Source organism: Morus notabilis, unplaced genomic scaffold (genome assembly GCF_000414095.1).
Source record: "Morus notabilis unplaced genomic scaffold, ASM41409v2 Scaffold326, whole genome shotgun sequence".
NCBI classification, from domain to species: Eukaryota; Viridiplantae; Streptophyta; class Magnoliopsida; order Rosales; family Moraceae; genus Morus; species Morus notabilis.
In genome coordinates, this window is record NW_010364880.1 from 129,959 (window position 1) to 150,446 (window position 20,488).

General features: G+C 33.3%; 1 protein-coding gene and 1 long non-coding RNA gene across 2 annotated transcripts in view; one reads left to right on the forward strand and one right to left on the reverse strand.

The window, feature by feature from the left end:
• LOC112093308 overlaps window positions 1–2,783 on the reverse strand; it is a 28,264-nt gene extending 25,481 nt beyond the window's left edge. Inside the window, exons 1-3 of the long non-coding RNA XR_002902991.1 lie at window positions 2,406–2,783; window positions 1,882–1,962; window positions 1,234–1,366 (exon numbers count right to left, since the gene is read on the reverse strand). This is a non-coding gene — a long non-coding RNA (uncharacterized LOC112093308). The remainder of the gene's footprint in view (window positions 1–1,233; window positions 1,367–1,881; window positions 1,963–2,405) is intronic.
• A 4,676-nt stretch (window positions 2,784–7,459) lies between these two features.
• Window positions 7,460–16,162, forward strand: LOC21392104. Its single transcript, XM_024171482.1, has 18 exons — window positions 7,460–7,560; window positions 8,557–8,628; window positions 8,713–9,074; window positions 9,169–9,235; window positions 9,312–9,460; window positions 9,558–9,624; window positions 9,709–10,172; window positions 10,251–10,317; window positions 10,413–10,729; window positions 10,814–10,865; window positions 10,955–11,298; window positions 11,407–11,815; window positions 11,897–11,997; window positions 12,139–12,182; window positions 12,520–12,709; window positions 13,202–13,346; window positions 14,518–14,651; window positions 15,928–16,162. The coding sequence occupies exons 2-18, from the start codon at window positions 8,586–8,588 to the stop codon at window positions 16,063–16,065; spliced, it is 3,093 nt and encodes a 1,030-aa protein (XP_024027250.1). The 5' UTR covers window positions 7,460–7,560; window positions 8,557–8,585; the 3' UTR covers window positions 16,066–16,162.
• Window positions 16,163–20,488: the final 4,326 nt, after the last annotated feature.

The window sequence follows — 20,488 nt, forward strand, 5'->3', positions numbered from 1 at the left end:
ATTATATTATAAGATATAACTACTATATAATCTATTTTAATTATATTATAATATTGAAGGGTAATTATGGAAAAAAAAAATTAAAAAAAAATAACTTAGAATGGCCATTCCTCCCATATGAGGAAGGAATGATGATGCAACCAAAATGGGTGAATGGCCATTCCTTTTGAATGATCATTCCTTTCTTATAAATCCAACCAAACATCAAACTAGAATTCCATTCTATTCTATTCTATTCCTTTCCACCCAACCAAACACACCCTAATTCAAGTTATGCAAGTTTTAAATTCTGATATTATTCTCAGTTGGGGAGGGGGGTGTTATTATTAGTGATATTTGTCAGTCTTTGCCTAGTAATGTGGATTGGAAATGTTGTTATGTTGCGAGGTCTGGGAACAATGTAGCCCATACTTTAGCGTATTCTGTTTATCAGGCAAAGATAGACCTCCTAGGATGTGATTTTATTCCTTTGTGTGTTGCTCGTTGTGCTATTGCCAATTTGGCCTTCTAATAAAATTTTAGCAACTTTCCATAAAAAAATGGTATATTTACACAGTAAAATATTTTAAAAATATTTTTTTATTTTGGTATGAAAAATAAAATGGGTAAATAGAGACAATGACAGCAGAACCAGTCGTGTAAAAGCAACCCATAACCCGCTTCTCAAATTCTACTGTTTGGCAGCAGTTTTTAGAAGCTGCTGGGCAAAAGCAAGATTTACCAAACACGCGGACCTATTGTAGCTTCTTTAGAAAAACTAAAAGAAGCCTCTAAAAGCAACGCCAAACGGCCCAAAATGTAGTTAAACTGAACCAAGAACAAGAAATAAGGACTGTGATAAATCTCTGCATAGCAAACTACAAAAAATATTCAGTATAATTAGCATAGCCTTATTTCCAAGAATATAATTTTACCTTGCCTTAGCTCAACCAAACAAACTTCATGTTCTGAGTCCAAACAACTATGGGTCAAGCCAAATTTATAAGAAACATAACAATGGGGTATTCAAATGTATAAGAAACTCTCTACACATTGCAACACAAATTCCTTTTACCAAAGTCATTGAAATGAAACAGAGAAATCTTAAATGTTATCAAGCAAGAACAACATGAATATAATATCACAAGAGAAACAATCTAAAAGCATTTGTTAACAATTGCATAACAAACAAAGACGCAGCAGAAATTTTTATATACAAACTTTTTTTTTTTTTTGAAAACAAGACTGACGTACCTTTTCGTTCACCACTTCACCTCATAGAATTTCAAGAGTCTTGAGTGGTCAGAACATACAATGGAGGAGCAACCAGCTTAATCTTGACAGGACAGTCGTTGTTGCCTACAGCTTCAGCTTTCCGCATAGGTTCCTGCAAATATAGGTAGAGATGAATGGTAAGACACCATGTGCTTTGTTTATTGTCATAGCAAAACACAGTCGAATTGGAAATTGTGTGCATTTAAAAGCAAATGGAAAAAGCAACAACAACAATGACCCCAAAAAACCAACGGGTAAATAAACACTAATAAGATAACACACTTATAAATAGGAAAACAAGCTGAAAGCAAATGGAAAAAGCAACAACAACAATGACCCCCAAAAACCAATGAGTAAATAAACACCAATAAGATAACACATTTAAAAACAGGAAAACACGCTATCATGGATTCCCAATTATGCAACTCCGATTTTGTTTTCTCCATTCCAAAAACCAAATTAAGCCAGAAAACAACCTGCAAGATGACCTCCAAAGAAGAAAACTTGATTCGCGGGAAAAAGCAACAACAACAATGACCACGACAACTATATTAGTTGCATACATAAACATGAAACAGAACAAAACAGTAAAATCAGGATATCAAAGAAAAAGATAGGAAATCCTACCTTATTAGCAAAAATTATCTATTGGACTGTTCTCCCAGTACTTGTATCTGGCCATTTCCGTTCTAACCGTTCCGAGGACCTCTATATGATAACTCAACAGTTTAGTTTCAGTTCCAATAACGATGGCGTAATTCCAATATAATTTTGTAATATGAGAGTCTATTAGTGTGCCATAAACGTTTATGAAGAAAATCTCATATAACTTGAAATTTAACAAAATACGCATCACCAAAATATAGAATGAAACAGAGAGGATAATGGGGATAATCATATTTAGAACTCTAAATTTGAATTCCTTAGCCAATCACTCCGATTTTCACCAAAAGTTTTCAAGTCACAAACTGAAGCAACAGATTTGAAACCAAAATCCTTCTCTTCAATCATCTTCAATTCATATGATTTCCACCAAAACCCAAAGAACTTTACATATAACCTCATATCAATATTTTTCAACCAATTTCTTAAACAAAAATATCTAGAAAAAATTCATGAAAATAGTTTGAAATACCAAAAATAAAACAAACCTCAAGATCTGTAGACCAAGAGCGGCACCCTAAATATGATTTTCGGGTTGCTTTGCTCCAAAATGTTCAAAATCCCACCAACAACGATTTCTAAGGAGTTGGTCCAATTTCTTTGAAGGATCTGTCTAGATTTTATTTTTTCTGTGATTTTGACGAGAGAGAAGGCTGGTGTTTTTCTGCAGAAAGTGAGGAAAAGAAAGAGAGGGACCCAAAGAAGTTGCGTCCAAGAAACCGGCGTGAAGAAACATCCAAGAGAGAGAGAGAGTTAGAGCGTATGGAAGCCGACGAGGAACCAGGAAAGAAAGAGGGAGAACAGAGCCGATGGGGCAGAGAACAGGAAGGGAGCAAAAGGAGAAGAAAGAAAAAACAAAGGAAAAAAAAAAAGCCCGTTGTTTTTTTTGTCGAAATTTCTATATATTGCATTATAGATGTATACTATAGATGTACAAATGTGTAGATATAAAATAATACTTGAGCAAAATTTCATACACTAATAGTGTGCGTTTAGAGTAAGAATTCGTATCATAGTTTATTATTCGTTACGGTATTTTTTTTTTAAAAAATACACATAAATTAAAAATAATTTTAAATCTATGAACTAAACATACTCTTAGATATGTGTGTTCGTCATTAAAGTTTTTACAGCGTAGAATACAAATAAATATAAAAAAAGTACTTAAGAACTTAAAAAAGTATATATTAAGAGGTGGAAGACATATTTTAAAGATAATTCTAAACTTGACTTCATTATAAGGTTTAGAGTTTGATTCCCTCACACTTAATTTTTAGAGAGAAAAAAAGACTGTATGTTAATAATAATTTAAGAGTACATTTAATCATAGAAATACAATAAAACATTCTAAAATTATAAGGTAACAAAATAAAACAAAAACAAATATGTTGAAGCTTAAAAAGGAAAGCGAGAAAAAACAACAAATTACTTAAAACTCACTATTTTGGACTATTATATGATGAACATAAATTATAGATAATAATAAAAAAAAAAAAGGAGTAGAAACTAAAAAAAGGGAAAAAAGATAAATCGCTTCAAACTCAACGTTTTGGATTAGTATTATATGATAAACGATAGCTACACACCCATTCTTTTCTATATTTGGAATTTAAGATTTCAGATTAAGATTTAAAAAAGGATTTAAGATTTAAAATGGTATGAAAAACATAAACAAGACAGAGAAATAAGAGAGTTAAAGGGGGAAAGAAGCACAAAAGAAAGAGAATGAAAAAAGGAAAAAAAAAAAACAAAGCAAAGGAACAAAAAAAAGCCAGACGGTTGAAGACCAACCGGTTAACCGATCGGCGGAGTCAAAGGTCCGAAAATTGGTGACCAAGCAACAGATTTACTTTCCAATTTATGAATCGAATTTGTTTTATTGTTTCCTTTCTCTTTTAGGTTATTTCTGCAATTTAGAATAAATTTAATTTCCTTCTTTTTTTGTTTCTAAAATTAGTTTGGGATTATTTCCTATAGTTTGTTTTCGATTACCTATTTGAAGAGAGACTTGTAGGATTGTTACAGTGCAATTCAATTTTTAATAAAATTCAAAGTTTATTCTCAATTTCTAGTTATCTCAGCCGAGTGATTAATGTCTATTTTTCTGGTATCAACAGATTTATAGAAGTTTTATTTTTAGTATTTCAATTGAATCAACGGATCTTTAGTATTCTAAGTGAATCAACGAATAATATGAATTTATCCATGTTTCCTATTTTTCTCACGCTTCCGCTACATCAGTCGGTGTAGAGCTCTCACGACCATCCACCACCATATCTCCACGACGCCGACCAGACGAGATGGAAGAACTCAAGTTGCAGATCGCAAAATTGCAACAACAAATTGTCGCTCTCCAACTTGTGGTTCCACCACCAACCATTAATGAAGAAGTTATTGAAGACATCCAATTTGAGCCACTACCAACGTTTGATGAAAATCCCTACGACAAAGATGATTTCGTGAATGATGTTTATTGATATTGGAGAAGACGATCCAGAAGTTGAATTTGGTCCAATCTTTTACGACATTGCGCGGGAGAGAAAGATCAAACAATTTATTTTGATCCAATCTTCGACGACAGTGATGCAGAAGACGAAGATGAATAAATAAATTTCTCTTCCATATTTAACAATATGGAAGACGAAGGCGAGGAAGATCTCATCTCAGCTTCAAAGACGAAAGATGTTAAAGATATTCAGATTTTTTCAAAAAGAATCAACGGGCCCGTTTAGTAATATTTTCAAAATAATTTTATTTTTGGTATAAAAATAAAAATGAGATTATTTTAAAAATTATTTTAGGATCGATTCTGAAATTATATTAGTTGGTATTTTAAGAGATTATTTTGAGTATAGTAAAAAAATAAAATTGTGTTTAGTTATATTTATGAAATTTTGTTTCGAGTACATGTAATTAATAGGATTAATTTTAAAAATTTCTCCTTAACTATGACACTTGTAACACTTTACTCTCTGAATTTAAAACGTAACATCTGTTCTCCCCGAACTTTGTATCGTTAACAAGTTTTTCTCTTCTATTACAATGAGTGACGGAATTCGTCATATGTTAGGTACATGACCCATCTAAGAAGAGTATTATCGTAAATTAACCTGCAACAACCCTTTCAAGCATTAAAAAAAGAAAACACAGGGACCCTATTCTCCGTTTACTCACCCCGTTTAATTATATTTTATCTTTAAATTAGATATATTATGTATAATATACTATAATATATAATTTTAAGTATAATCTATTACATAATATGAATGAAAATTTAAAACTATCTTTCTTTTTATTTTTTAGATTAATTGCAAAAATTTCTCATGAATTATACCCCCTATAACACTCTACCTCCCGATATTTAAACGTAACATTCGTTCCCCTGAACAATGAAATGTTAACAAAAAGCTCCATATGTTAAGTTTTTAACTGAAATTTGAGGGTATTTTAGAAATTCTATGGTTTAAAATTTAGACCCCGTTCACTTCATTGATTCGAGTTTTGCTACAGTAAAAAGCTCTCAAAAACAGTCAGATCTAATTTTTTTGCTACAATAAAAAGCTCTCACATAAAGTCACACCTCAACTCGAATTTAAAACTCGAATCAACAAACTAAACGAGCCCTAATTTATTTTTAAACTAACTTAAATATTGAAAAAACTTCATATTTTTTTTTATTCTATCAAAAGAGATCCATAAAATTTTTAACTTACATTCAATCAATAATAAATCTATCATAATTAAAAGTTAAAATTTAAATTAGTTTTAAATTCAAACTAAATTTGAAGTCATAGACTACTAAAGTACCCCAAAATAACAAATTAAATGTCAATTTCTGTTTAAAAAACCTAACGAATGGGGCTTTTTTGTTAACATTTTATTGTTCAATGACAACAGATGTTACGTTTCAAATATCAGGGAGCACAGTGTTACAAGGGGTATAGTTTAAGGAAAATTTTTTGTAACTAATCCTTATTTTTTACTTAATGTTTTGTATGTTTATATTGATTAATTAATTAATTATTTATTTATTTTACAATGAAAATAAATAATCGAGTAAATAGACACCGCGAATACTTAAGAGAAGATTTTATGTAAACTTAAGATGCAACAAATGTGGGAAGGAGGGACATAATATGAGAACATGTATTAGGCGAGAGTAGGTAGCTGCAAGAAATGTAATAATCATTCAGTTTTTGTTTTAAGGGTTCGTTCTTGAATCAAAATCATAAATAATGATTATGAACCTATTAATCAAACGTCCCATAAATAATTTCAAATAAAAAAAGGAGCTCCTCTCTTATATATATTCCAAATACAATAGTGTCTCTAGGAGTGCATTAAAAAATAATCTGGTTCGATCGTTGCAGTCGATGTCATGTTAGCAGCCCGACCATGGTCGAGTTGAAGCTATACCTGACTATCATTCTTCATCTACTAGGTGGGTAGGCTAGGTCTTCATGGGTCGAGTATTTTTTGTATTTTTTTTCTTTTAGAAAAAAACTGCATTCATTTCAGCACAATGCCGTTACACTAAGCTTTTTTTTGAGAAATTATAGTAAATAAAAGATTTATTAAACTAAATTAATTAAATAGTAGTTTATTGTGTAAATATTTTTTTATAATAGTAAAAAGAATTTACATGGTAAAACAAAAGAAAATTTTAAGTTTAATTATTATTTTTTTCAACTCTATTATTTATGTCACTATTTAAAATTTTAATGCCACTACGAAAAATAACCCGCAGAATATGAAGTGATAACTTGTAGGTTACGAAAAGTAACATGCAGCTTACGAAAGACAATATGTAAGTGATTAGTAGCATAAAATAAATTTAACAACATTGATAGAAATAAAATAGTGTTACTTTATTGATTATATTTTTTAAAATTCCTTAAAAAAATCTCTATTTACATGGAAAAAAATCTTTTTACTAGTGGTGAAAAGAAAATGTACGTGAAAAAAAATCCTTTTATTTGTCGTAAATGAAATATTTACACAATAAACTACTATATACTTTAAATAAATTTAAAATATGTTATTTACTTAATTTATTTTCATAAATATGTTATTTACTACCAATTTTTTTAAAGTGAAATAAAGACTATTCTAATTTGTAGTCTCAATATAAAATTTTATAAAAAAAATTTAAGTTTAATTATTATTTTTTTCAAACTCTATTATTTATACAAAATTTTAATGCTATTAAAAAATATATCTTAAAAAAAGAAATAATAACCTGTAACATAGGAAAAATAACACATAAAATAAATTTAAAAATAAGGACAAAAATACAATAGTATTAGGCCCCGTTCACTTCGCTGATTCGAGTTTTTCTATAGTAAAAAGCTCTCATAAATAATCACATTTAATTTTTTTACTACAGTAAAAAATTCTCACATAAAATCACATCTCAACTCGAATTCTAAACTCGATTCAACAAAACGTGTACGGCTTTCGTTTACGGCGTTTTCGAAAATTCCCCCGAGTTTATTATAAACACTGAAAAAGCCCCAGGCAGTAGCAAAAGCGCGCACACGAGACACGAATTCATCTGACGGCGAGAAAGATAGACAGGATATCTCATTCATAGACGCTCCTGCGCGCCTCCGCTCGTCCTCTCGTCTCGTCCTTTGCCGTGTGGTATGTCATTCATCTTCCGTTTCCTTCATTTTTCCGGTTTCCACTATTTCCATTACGTTGTAGTGTATCTGTGTTGATTTTTAACAAGATTGGTCTGGAAGTCCTTTTCTTCGGGACCGTGTGTATTGATTTCTGATTGTTTCTCGATAATTATGTGACGAGCTTGGGCGTAATTGCTAGGTTACTGGTAACGCCTGCAATGTGTTTGATAAAATGCGTAAAAGATAATATTGCCCATTTTTGCACCTTTCTTTTCGTCACTTGGGGATTTTGAGTAGTATTTTTACGACCCCTTTTGTTCTAAACTCCTAATTTTGAAGTTTGGTGTATGGATTGAATCTCTGGGTGTTCCCCAATTTTCCTTTCAAAAGTTTCTATTCAATTTAATTCCTCCCCTGTTTTTTTGTAGAGAGGAGGAGGAGGAGGGAAAAAGTCAAGGTGGAATGAGGAGGGATTAGAGAGAGAGAGAGAGAGAAAGTAAAGAGAGGAGTAGAGAGAGAATGATGTGTATTCGTTTTACTTTTAAATGCTCAACAATAAGAATAATGGAAGAGAGGAAAATATATATATTGTGGAATCCTTTTTCCTGTTAAGTTTCCCTCTGGGCTTCAAACATGATGAAAAATTTGTATATTATTCCTCCTATTTTCGTTGTATTTTATTTCCTATTCATCCATCACAAAATCTTTTTTTTTTCCAAACATACCCTTTTAGTAAACTTGAGAATTCGTTTGTGTTTGATAATTTTGTGGTCGAACATTCTGATAGAACCCGAACAGAGAGAGAAGAAGAGACTCGCATTCATCAATTTAGTTTATTCTCTTATTGATCAAGGGGCGTCTATGTATTACTAGTAATGGATGATGTGGAACTTTCCAGGCAAATTGATTCATTCTAATTGCTTTCTAAGCTGATATTACAACCTTAGTATTTTGAATTCAAAATGAAACCGATTCCTTTTATTTGTTTTCTTTTTTCTCTTTCACTGAAGTCTAGCTATCAAGTAATTTACTTGGACGTTCAGTATGGACCCTTTCGACGACTTTTTTGGATCTGCTCCCACCCATGGTAAGAGTATTTCCCTTTAAGTTGCTGTAGGTGTTACATTTGTGATTTGTCCTTATGTAACATGATTATTTTAAGTTTTTGCAGCAAGGGCTGGTGGGAGATTTCAACCCAAGGTCAAACACCGACCTAAAAAGCAAACAGTTGCATCAGCTCCTTCAGTGGTCCCGAGTGATACAAAGGAAAGGACTGGTGGACTTTTTTCCCCAACTTTGGATGCAGGGAAATCGGTTTTGCTTACTGCTGTGGTAGATGATAGATTGAATATTCAAAATGGGGTTGAGGAGTCTTTGAAAAAGCATGAAGATTCAGTTTCTGGAGTACCAGAGGGTGTAACAAAGGACTGCGGTTCCGTAGATGCTTTTCTTCAGAAGCGTGGACTAGAAACAACTAGTGGGGTACCAGAGGGTGGTGACGGGCATTCTGGCTCTCAAGCACCCGAAAGTGAAGTAAAAATTGATCCGTTTCTTTCATTGTAATTGTATTGCTCAATTGTTACAATAGGTACCTCATTTTTATTGTGCATACATTTATTTGTTTTAGGTTGATTTGGTTGGGCTTGATGTGGATCATTTCATTGGCTCTGGTGTAGAACCTGCCTCAATTAGTGGTAAGTGATTCATTGAATGGCTGTCTAGTTTGTATGAATTCTTTTCATGCTAATGGGCTAATGAATTGTATGGCAGTTAGGGTAAGTAGTGAACAAGACATTTCTGCATCAGCCCCTTCAACTCTGCCCGACTCTATAGAGGAAAAGCTTGTTACACTTCCCACAAATGGCTTGGATACTGGAGCATCTGTTCAACCTGCTGCTATTGGGAAATCGTCAACCGAGGTGAGAATTTTGAATTCTTGATTCTCGAAGTCTACTAATGGTATGTTGCCAAGAGATCATTCTTGATTTTGACCGTTTTGAATTTCGTTTTCTTTAGGTAGATTCAATGCAATTTGATGTGGATCTTTTTGATGATATTCTTTCTGAGTCTACCCCAAGCAGTAGTAAGCAAAATACCAGTTGCACTTTCGACTTGCAATTTAAATCTCATCTTGCTTTTATGACTTAGAGAAAGTTTAACTTTGCAGCTCGGGCTGGTCATAAGTTTCGAACCAAGATAAAGCCCCAGGCTCAAAAGGGAGCAACCAGAGGAGTTGCTTCATCTCTTGAAAAAACGATTGAAAGCCCAGCGTCCCCAGCCACATTACCTATTGTTGACTCTATACAGTCTGTTCAATCTATTGAACCAGCGTCACCAGCCACATTACCTATTGTTGACTCTATACAGTCTGTTCAATCTATTGATACTGGAAACAGCACACCCACTGAACGCATTGATTCATCTCTAGCTACGTCAGAGATCCTTGGGAGTAGAGAGCCACCAGAAAATGGTGGTTATCCGTGTTCAAATGATTCAGTTCCCGACAACACTAGAAACTTGGAAGTAGGTATCCACTCCCAACCACATGCCACAGATGCTTTGCAATCAAAGGTTTCTGTTCCTGATGCAAGTGAAGATTGGCATTCTAGCTTTGGGAAATCTTTAGGAGAGGTAAAAACGGAATCTCTTTTCTTATTTAATGGTTTCAGCAAAATGATACTATTTTGTTGAATTTTGTTATGTGTTCAGAATGTAGACTTATTTTCTGGGCTGGAATATCTTGATGATTTTATTACACAAACTACAAATGGTACAGGTGCGTGGTGTGAAATTTTGAGTTCTTTCACAAACACCTTGTTAGACTTTTATAATATGGTGGGAGCCTTAGTATATTCTGTATTGTGCAAGCAGGTAGTGAGGCAAGCAAGTCACAGTGTAAGGTTGATATGGATGTCCAGCATGGGGATAAGTTTTTAACACCATTTTCTATTAATACTGATTTGGGAGGTTCTACTTCACCTTCAGGAATGGCAACTCATTCGAAGGAAAATTTTAGTGCGCCAGCAGATGGCTCCTTTGAGTCTTCAGCATTCACAATATGTGATGTTGCACCTTCTCAGACTTTATCTGATTTTCATACAACAAATGACCCAGTCACCTTTAGTGAAACTGTTGTTTCTGACAAACATGAGGAAGTTCATATTAATAATGGAAAGCCAGAAACAAAGGTTAAATATTTGTTTGATATAAAGATTACATGTTCTAAAAAAATGTATTATTTTAGATTGATCGATTTTGCGATTGAATTTCAGGTATCTGGGACTTCATTTGATTTTGAAACATGTGACGCCACTGTTCCTTCTGGTATGTAAGAAATCGCCTGCCTTCTTTATTTCTTTATACTTCTATGTTGATCTTAATCCTTTTTGTATATTTAACTTTGGGGTTTTCAGGGAAACGTGCTGGCAAATTTCAACCCAAGCCTAAATTGGGAAAAGGAAAACAGAAACCTAGTACAAGCAACCCTCAAACTCAAGTTAGATCTTCTCTACCTTCAGAAGATGCGCATTTTGTTCCTTTTGACAATGGATATGCACATGGGGACTCTATTTCTGAATTCCTGCGTGAAGACATTCTTGATTGCTCGTCTGCAAGATTTAGCGATCCTAGTGCTATAGCACCAACCCCAGAAATTCATGGGGATACAGAACCAACAAACCTTACAGAAGCTACTCAATTAGATGACACCGTTTTGGGTAATATGCATTCAGAAGATGACCCAGGAGTGCTGGGAAAGGTGATAACCTTTTCAACTAAAATAGTTGACCATATTGTTGCTATTTGGCTTATAAGGTAATTGTGTATAATCTTAGGTAGTCTTTGTTTATATCATTTGATTGTTCAGGGTGGCAAGAGTAGGATGGGAAAAGATTGTACTGAACCAAAATATAACAGGAAGAATGAAAAATCTTCCACCACCAGTCAGGGGGTTGAAGGTGGGAAATCATCGATGCAGTTGAGGAAGCGGAGAAGACGGCTTGTTGACGAGCCATTTGATGAAGCCTATGATGTAAATGACTCCACATGTGAACGTCCCACTACTTCTAATAGAGATGAAGACGAGGATAATGATGATGAATATAGAGTGGATAGTATGCCTAGGAAGAGGGAAACTCCTAGAAAGGTAAAGGAACCTGTACCTGGAAATGAGAAACCAGGTCGGAAGCGTAAGAGCACAAAGGAAGCATATAATGAGTCAACCAAGGAACCTCCTAAAAAGTTCTCACATTCCTCGCGCCGGAGCAAAAGGCGTGGTAATTACATGTTTTTGGATGTTTAAGAATGTGAAGCATGATTTTTGGTACTGTGTTGCTTATTTACTTTCGTTTCTCTAGTGGAAAAGGCTTTACTTGACACCCCAGAAGATGAAATTGATCCTCAGAGACTGCCTATCAAGGATCTTATTCTTCTTGCAGAACATAGAGAGCGGATAGCTGTAAGTAGCCTTTATTTTTTCAATGCTTTTTTCTTAATGGGAGGACATGACTATTTTTTTCTTCACTTTATATTACGTTTGTTTTGTAGTTGGAAATTTAATGACATCTATTTGTTACTGGTCTCCAATTTATTTGAGCAGATTAAAGATGCAGCAAAACTGAAGACACCACAGTCCTATCAAAGGTGCCTGAATTCTTTAGTTGAATTTCCCTTTCTACTTGCTCCATATTTTCAGTTGAGCTATGTGCTATTACGGTATGAATCTATATGATACTTGAACGTCTTTTGTTATATTGCGTTTTTTCAATTGTTTAATTGTGTGTTACTATGTTTGAGTATATTGATATATTGAATTGAGGAATTAATGAAATTTGGAGCTTTGGATTTGGCCAAGATTTGCCAGTTTTGAACAGCAGCCAAAGTTTATATGCCAGTATATTTAACAGAACACATTGCATACAAAATCATAAACAGATGAATTTTCCTGATTTGGTTCGCTTTTATGATTCTTTCCTTACAGTGCCGAGAATTCATTTTGCGAAGATGCTTCCTACAATGAAGAGACGTTTGTTTCAGAACAAGGCCAATATTCTGACGATGATCAACCAAGTTACAAGGTTCAGCCGAGTTCCTTATACAATCATCAGTCATTTATGAAGAAAACACCCCGTGCAAGATGGTCAAAACAAGACACAGAACTTTTCTATGAGGTAATCCGACCGTAAATTCAAAACTATCGATTTCCAGTGGAAGCCCTATCATTATGCCGTTGGCTGAGATGAGATCTGGAGTGTCTGTCTCATTTTTTTTCAACTGGCACAGTTGGTGTAAATTTGTTGAGTATTTTAGCATGTTAATCAGTTACTGGCATTTGCTGACTTAGGCCCCGTTCATTTCGTTGATTCGAGTTTAGAATTCAAGTTTTGCTACAGTAAAAAGCTCTCACAAACAATCACATCTAACTTTTTTACTACAGTAAAAAGCTCTCACATAAAATCACATCTCAACTCGAATTAAAAACTCGAATTAACGAAATGAACGGGGCCTTAGACTACATGCCATTTCCATTTTCCACTAATATCTGCTTTAACATGTGCTTTAGGCTGTTCGGCAGTTTGGGCCAGTTTTTTCCCTATGAACGGGGCCTTAGACTACATGCCATTTCCATTTTCCACTAATATCTTCTTTAACATGTGCTTTAGGCTGTTCGGCAGTTTGGGCCAGTTTTTTCCCTGATAGAACAACTTTTTCCCGGTCGAACACGTGAACAAGTGAAGTTGAAATTTAAGAAGGAAGGGCGTCAGCATCCCTTGCGGCTCTCTGAAGCTATAACTAACCGCAGAAAAGGTGAATTCGATAATTTATTGCTATTTCTCCTTCCCGCTCTCACTTCTTTTCATCCACTTGCTTCATTTTTCTCTGTGTATGCTTTAATGTGTGTGGTATATATATGAGATTATGTGTTTGTGTGCCCATCAGCATCTTTATGTAGATGCAGGTGGCTATTAAAGAGCCGTTCTTTCCCATCTCTACTCTTTTCAAGTACTAGATGAGAAGTGAAGTAACACCAAACTGCAGATGTGTTTGAGGCCACAAGTTGCTTTGCCGTTTTCGGAACTATTAAAGGATTGATAACATGGCAGAAACTAATCATAGAAAACTATTGCTAGATATGTAGGCTCACAAAAGATTTTTTTTTATTCTTATGTCATGGCTTACTTTTCTTTTTAAGTACCATATAGTTGTCTGCCCATCTTAAGGTCAAAGCAGTTGTGGTTAACTGTTCATGATACATAGCATAGTCATATTGCTGATTGCTATCTGCTGTGAAGTGCAATTTGAGGTAAACAGTGTCGTAAATGAGGACATGAAAGACTAGCTTCAATTGTCAGAAATTATGACAGTTTCTGATATCTAATTCCTATAGCTTGTCTGCATTGGAAAGCAGAAGAATACTTCTGATCCTATGCTGCAAAGTAACTGTGTGAATCTTATGTTGTCACTGAAGTTTATTGTTTAGTCTTTTATATGTTGTACTCCTATTACTTGTAGTAGGTAATAGGTAATATGAACAATTCTGCTCTGGTGCCTGCAAAGTGTTGGCATATGGTTAATGGAGGCTCATTCCTTTCCAAACTCTGTGGACCAAAGTTCCTCTCCGTTTTATGTTTTTATCTTGTTTGAATGGATGGTTTAGAGTCCATGTCACGCATCAACCTCGATGCTTTCAGCCACTGTTAAGTGGCTAAATACATGTTATCGTTATATTCAGAAGTAAATGGTTTTCGTAGCTCGCAACAATTGATACTAGCTTAAATGCATATCCTTTTTAACTTTGTTTTATCCATCACCAGAAAGCTGGAGTTTTTAATTTCTATCACCTGTGTTGGAAAAAGTTTATGAAGAGGAAATAGTTAATGTCATTCTTGTTTCATGCTTCACCGTGCATCTTTGTGCGAGTTGTCATGCTTAACACGCATATGGCATTCTTGTTCATTGATATAATTTTTGCTTTCAGATCATTCACATTTTTTGTCTGTGATCCAACGGCTGCAACAAGCTGCTGCTCAGGCAAAACAGGAGTCCGATGAAAATGAGTCGATTGCTGTCACAGGGGAGGAAGAGGTGGAGGAGCCAGCCGATGACACTAATGTATGGTTCTTTATCTTTATTGTTCTCTTCTGCTAAGATGCTAATGTGCTGATATGAAATGCTGTAAAAATATAGAGCATATTATGTTCTCAAATCTCACAAGTTATAGACCCAGAATAGCATAAAGGTATCATATTTATGCCTAGAAGCACCACTATTTAAAAATTTTCACGTCATACATAGACAAATGATAAAAGGCACGACTTACTTTTTAACTGTCAATGCGCTAACATAAAATTAGAAACTTAACTCCTACTAAACCACGCATTGGCCTCACGTGGCTTTTTCCGTAGAGATTTTAACAGCCAAATGGACATAATGACTAATTGATAAGCCTCCTTTGCGTTTTACCTACGTGTGGAGGAAGACTCGGGAGAGGAGAGTGGCTGATGCAGGGAATGGCAGTGGAGACATGAGTCGGGGAGGTATTTCTGGACCGGGAGATGAGTTGGCAGGGCAGGGAGATGAGCTGGCAAGTAATGAGTGAGCTGGCGAGTCAAGAGGCGGATATGCTGGAGATAGTCAGTAATTAGTGGTTAGACTGTAGAGTTAGGGGGGAAAGTTAGTTACGAGAATAAGAATTGTATAAATAGTAGGGAAGGGAATTCATTGGGATCATCTGGAATTTCTGAGACAAGTTAGAATTGGGAGTGAATTGGGAGTGCACGGGGTCACTCGAACACCCCCATACCTAGGTCACCGATTTGTATTCTTTTGCCATTAATTCAGTTCCGAACTCGTATTTTGGCTCGTTGTGCATAATTCAAGTAATTGATTGTCCTGAATTGTTTAGATTCTATACGTGCTTATCACTAATTTCTGACAATTTGATAGATAAAGAACTTGTTTTGGGATGTTTTAATAGCCGGGCGACAATGGAAGTTGGCCTATAGTTTAGGGACTACAAATAAGACCAACCCAATATATAATTAATCTGAATGGTATCCAATTGTCCATTATTTTTACCTTTTTCTTGCTCCTAAATAAACAAAAGCGTTAAAGAACTGATTAGACTCGTTCAAGAACTAATTATTTTGTCTACCATTTTGAATACAAATACAAGTTGCTCTCACCGCATGAGTTTTGCATCATATTATATTATAGACCTTTTGAAAGGTGAATCACAAGGCCGTACAAGCATGAAAGGATCATGCATCTGTGTTTAATTGCTAATAAACCCAAGCGTGGTCTTCAACAGTCTCCTGTAGAAACAAACATGACATTTGTCTGTCCAAATCTTAACATATTTCCGACTCGTATGTCTCTGTGCTCGCAGGAAGGAGAGACGAAATCTGAGTGGGACAATGAAGCCGCTAAAGATCAAGAAGCAGATGTTGCTGAAGCTGATAACAGTCCTTTGAAGTTTGATGAAAATGATGATGACCCGGATAGATGGGGCCAATATATTTATTAGGGATCAAAAACTAGAAAAAATATTTATTCTAACATACCAATTCTTTGTTCCCTTATCAGCGCTACTATTTGATATTTTAAACCCCGGAAGGGAAAGAAAAGCCTCTCTTAGTCTCTTATGATATATTTATCTTATTTTTTAGGAAGAAATGTATTTGACTCTTTGGATAAGATTACATGAAAGTGCCCAATGGGATTATCTATTAGGATCTTTTGATGGTAATGCCTTATGCCAGTAATACACATTTTTTATCGTTGAATCTAGTTAAAATTACATAAAGACACAAAAGTAAGTAGAACAAAAGTTCTTGATATATGCTTGAAAGTTAAAAAGCAGTGTTTTTTCTGCTCCGTTTGTTTTGAGGGTTCTGATCTGATTTAAAATCATGGTTCTTGGTTCGTTACAGTTTTTTTTTTCTCATAAAAAATTAGAATTATAAATAATAATTCTAAACTCATGAATCATAGGTTACATTCAAGTTCTTATTGTTCCAGCTACTACACCAAATGTATATTTATGAATCTGTCAGCTAATGTGAATGCATGGTAGTGAACTATTTCTCACCAATTCTTACAAGGAGATTCCTGTTAACAGCTTTTTTTTTTTTGGTTTGATTCCTGTTAACAGTTGTGCTCTAGAGTCTAGGGAAATTTTATTTTATTAAAATAAAGTAATTGTTTTTAAACCTAAAGTGCCACTTGCAGTTTGGCCAGCTAATAAATAGATAATAGATTGATGTGAAACAAGAAACTGTACAAAAGGTAACCCTTTTGACTAATTCTTGAGAGAAAGGAATAATAATGGAGTTGGTTTTCCAAATGGAGAATCTGAATGCTCTCATTATGGTTTGGGCATATCATTTAGCCGTTTCAGAAAACTCACTGCTAAATTTGCTAATCAAATAATTCCCACTTTCCAAACAATGAGTTTTGTGTGAAGCAAGTACTCAACATTGTTTTCTACTTTGTGTGGGAAAAATCCGACAAAGCGTGATAACAGCTTCACAATGCAAAATGATTATATCTAATCCAAAAGAAATGTTTCTAATTGTAGAAACAAAATTGACTTTTTTTTTTAAAGCATCATTATAAAACGCGTATTACGCATAATTATGATAAATAAAGTACACATTGTTTGTTCCTCTTAGCTGGTAAGTTTGGTAACCACGAAGCAAAAAAGAAAAAAACTATTTGTTAACTTTTTGTGCTTGGAGCGTCTGTATAGGCTGTGAAAGCCGGTCAAAGATTGGGGATTCAAAGGGTGAAAAAGAAAAAGAGAAAATAATAGCTGTTTTCTGAATGGAAAAACAGTTTTAAAGGACAAAAATAATAGTTATCTTAACAAAATAAAAGAATTATTAAGCCCCGTTCTTTTCGCTGATTCGAGTTTAGAATTCGAGTTTTGCTACAGTAAAAAATTCTCAGAAATAATCACATCTAACTTTTTTGCTACAGTAAAAAACTCTCACATAACATCACATCTCAACTCGAATTAAAAACTTGAATTAGCGAACCGAACGGCCCTATAAAAATATATCTCTTGTGTTGATTTTGCTTAATTTGTCAAATTTTCAACCAACTTGTTATGAACAAATAATGTTTTTCTAATAATAATTCAACGAATATTGTGATAAGTTATTGTAAAATATCTTATCAATATTACACAATTTTGAATTATCGATTTTACCTCAAATTACGTAAAAGTGCATATATATATATATAGAGAGAGAGAGAGAGAGAGAGAGAGAGAGAGAGAGAGAGAGAGAGACACGATATGACTTTATTTTGCTTCAATGTTCTCTCATATTTTGGTAGTTTACCACAAAACTCTCCAACTAACTTTATTATTATTTTTATTTTGAAAGCAAATAACTATACTTTTATAAAGCTCGTTATATAAACTATATTTTTAACACATCTATTTAATGGAAAAAAGAAAAAAGAAAAAAGAAAAGGTCAAATATGGAGTTCCAAAAGCAAAAGGCCATAATGTTTAGTGGGTCTCTCTATTCCCTCCCCCAAAACACTTTTGGTCCGTTCATTCCGCCCATAATTAAGTTTCTCTTTTATCAGATTTGACGTAATCTCGTAAGAGTCGAAATTATATATCGTGTTGTTTTGCGTATTATCCAAAGAAAAAAATATATAATAACAATTGAAAAAAAAAAAAAACATTGTTTGCGATTTTTTGTTTTTATTAAAATTAAAACAGTGAATTTAACCTCTAAACTTCAACATTAAAGATAAGAATGTAGATTTACTTAATTTTTTTTTAAAGTCCGCAATCATGTATTATTATAACGAAAATTATTAATATACTATATTATCCTTTGGAACAAAATTATAGTTTTATAAAATTGAGTAGTTTATAGTATTTATGAACATACAAAAAATTGTTGCTTTTGTTTTTAGGAAAAATTTGTTGCTTCTTGCTTATTAAATGACTACCGAACGGTGATTTATATATATATATATATATATATATATTTAAGCGCTCAACGGTCCTAAAAGAAGAAGAAAAAAAATGCAAAACACTTAAAAAAAATTGTAGTCATAAAGAAAATGATTAAAAACATTATTTTACCAAACTTAATAAATTAAAAAAGGTCAATGGAAGAAAGCAAACGCAGGTATATTTAAGACTTGAAGCAAGCTGAAATATTCAAATGTATTTTTGATTATTGGTGCATGGGATTACAAGTGTGTGATTCCATAAAAGTGGCAGCTCAGCAACAAACATATTTTCTCTTAAAATAGATTAAAAATAAAATTGTCTTAAAAATGTCAAAACCTTCGAAATATAACAAAGAAAATCCTATATATTTTGCATTTGTCTGTATTTAACAGACATGATTAAAAGAGATTATTGTTCAAGATCGTATTTGATTTCACTTATTATTATGCTATGTTTAATTATTGAAATTGATGTATAAAACTGTTTTCTTTATATTATGTTTTGGGTGAGAATAATAAGAACAAAATCCATCTCGTATCCGGTAAAATATGTTGGACGATACAAGTTACTTATTTAATAGGAACCAAAGTAGGACACCAAACAGGACAAATTAATCTCTTATCTCTAATTTATTCGAAAATGAAAAGATATTTGACTCGAGAAAAAAGAGTTGATCCCTATAATCTCATTTCTAATTTTCTTATTATTATTTTTAGATAATTCTAAATCAGCCACTTTTTACTGTATGTATTAATCAGAACATGTTAAATCAAATCTTTTATATAATCTTTTGGTAGTGTCTTGGTTTGTTTTTTTGTGTGTGTTAGACTGGTGTCTTAGTGGAGTTTGGTACAGTCTTAGGGTTACGGTATTTTATCTTTTTATCGCTCAAAAGCTTTTCTTGCTAAGAGAGATTTTATCAAATAGAGCATTAGGTGTGCTCTATTTTAGTGTACTGTGGTATTTTCACATTTTTTAGGCCTCAGATGTACGTCCATTCCATGCTAGGTCATTAGCCTTATTTTGTGATGTTTGTTACTCTGTTTTTGTTTAAATACAAGTTCTTTGAGATTTGTGTGTTTATTTAAAAAAATAAAAAAACGCGAACTAAAACTACACTTCTTTTTTAAGGTAAATTTAAAAAAACTAACCCTTACTAATTCGCGTTTGGTTCTCATATGCCTTTTTCTATTAGGATTTTAACAACCAAACGTATTAATTAATTTTAGATAAATGGATAGATTAAAGAATATTTTAAGACGTTTTAAAAGTCAGTGATCAAAATGAGATTTGTCTTATGGTTCAGAACTAAGAATGGGATTAACCTTAATAATTTTAAGTAAATATACTAACTTTTTTAAATATATATATATATAGTAAAAGTATTATGAATAGTTTCTACCACCGTTCTAAAACTTGCATATCCAGATTAGAAAAAAAAAAAAGAAGAAAACCTTGCATGTCCAAACACGAAAAGGGACAAAAGGTGGCACATTTACTCTACTTTTAACCAAACGCGGAAGTAATTTATTACTCAACTAACAAAAACAAATCCAAAAATAATATTCATCAATTAAAAAATCCAATAATAATAGAAAAAAGTAAATTCTTCCCCTTAAATTTTTTTTCTTTTTTTTTTTTAAAAAATTGTCAATCTGTCTTAACTGACCACGTGCACATTGAGAGGGTTGGCGTAAAATGCGTTACTCCTTACCGCAGTGAACCAAATGATTACCCAATATTTTTTTGCTGAAAAAAAAATTGGGTACACACCATTCCCATAAATACATACTAGCTAAGTCCACCGTTACAGTTTAATTAACCTACCGCCGGCAAATTCCTCGTTCAGTGCACCCACTCCCTCTACTTTCGACACGTGTCCTATCAACCATACGCTGGGTCCCACACCTTCCCCATTCCTAGCTCCCCCAAACTTATAACCCTTTTCTACTCTCTCTCTCTTCTCTCT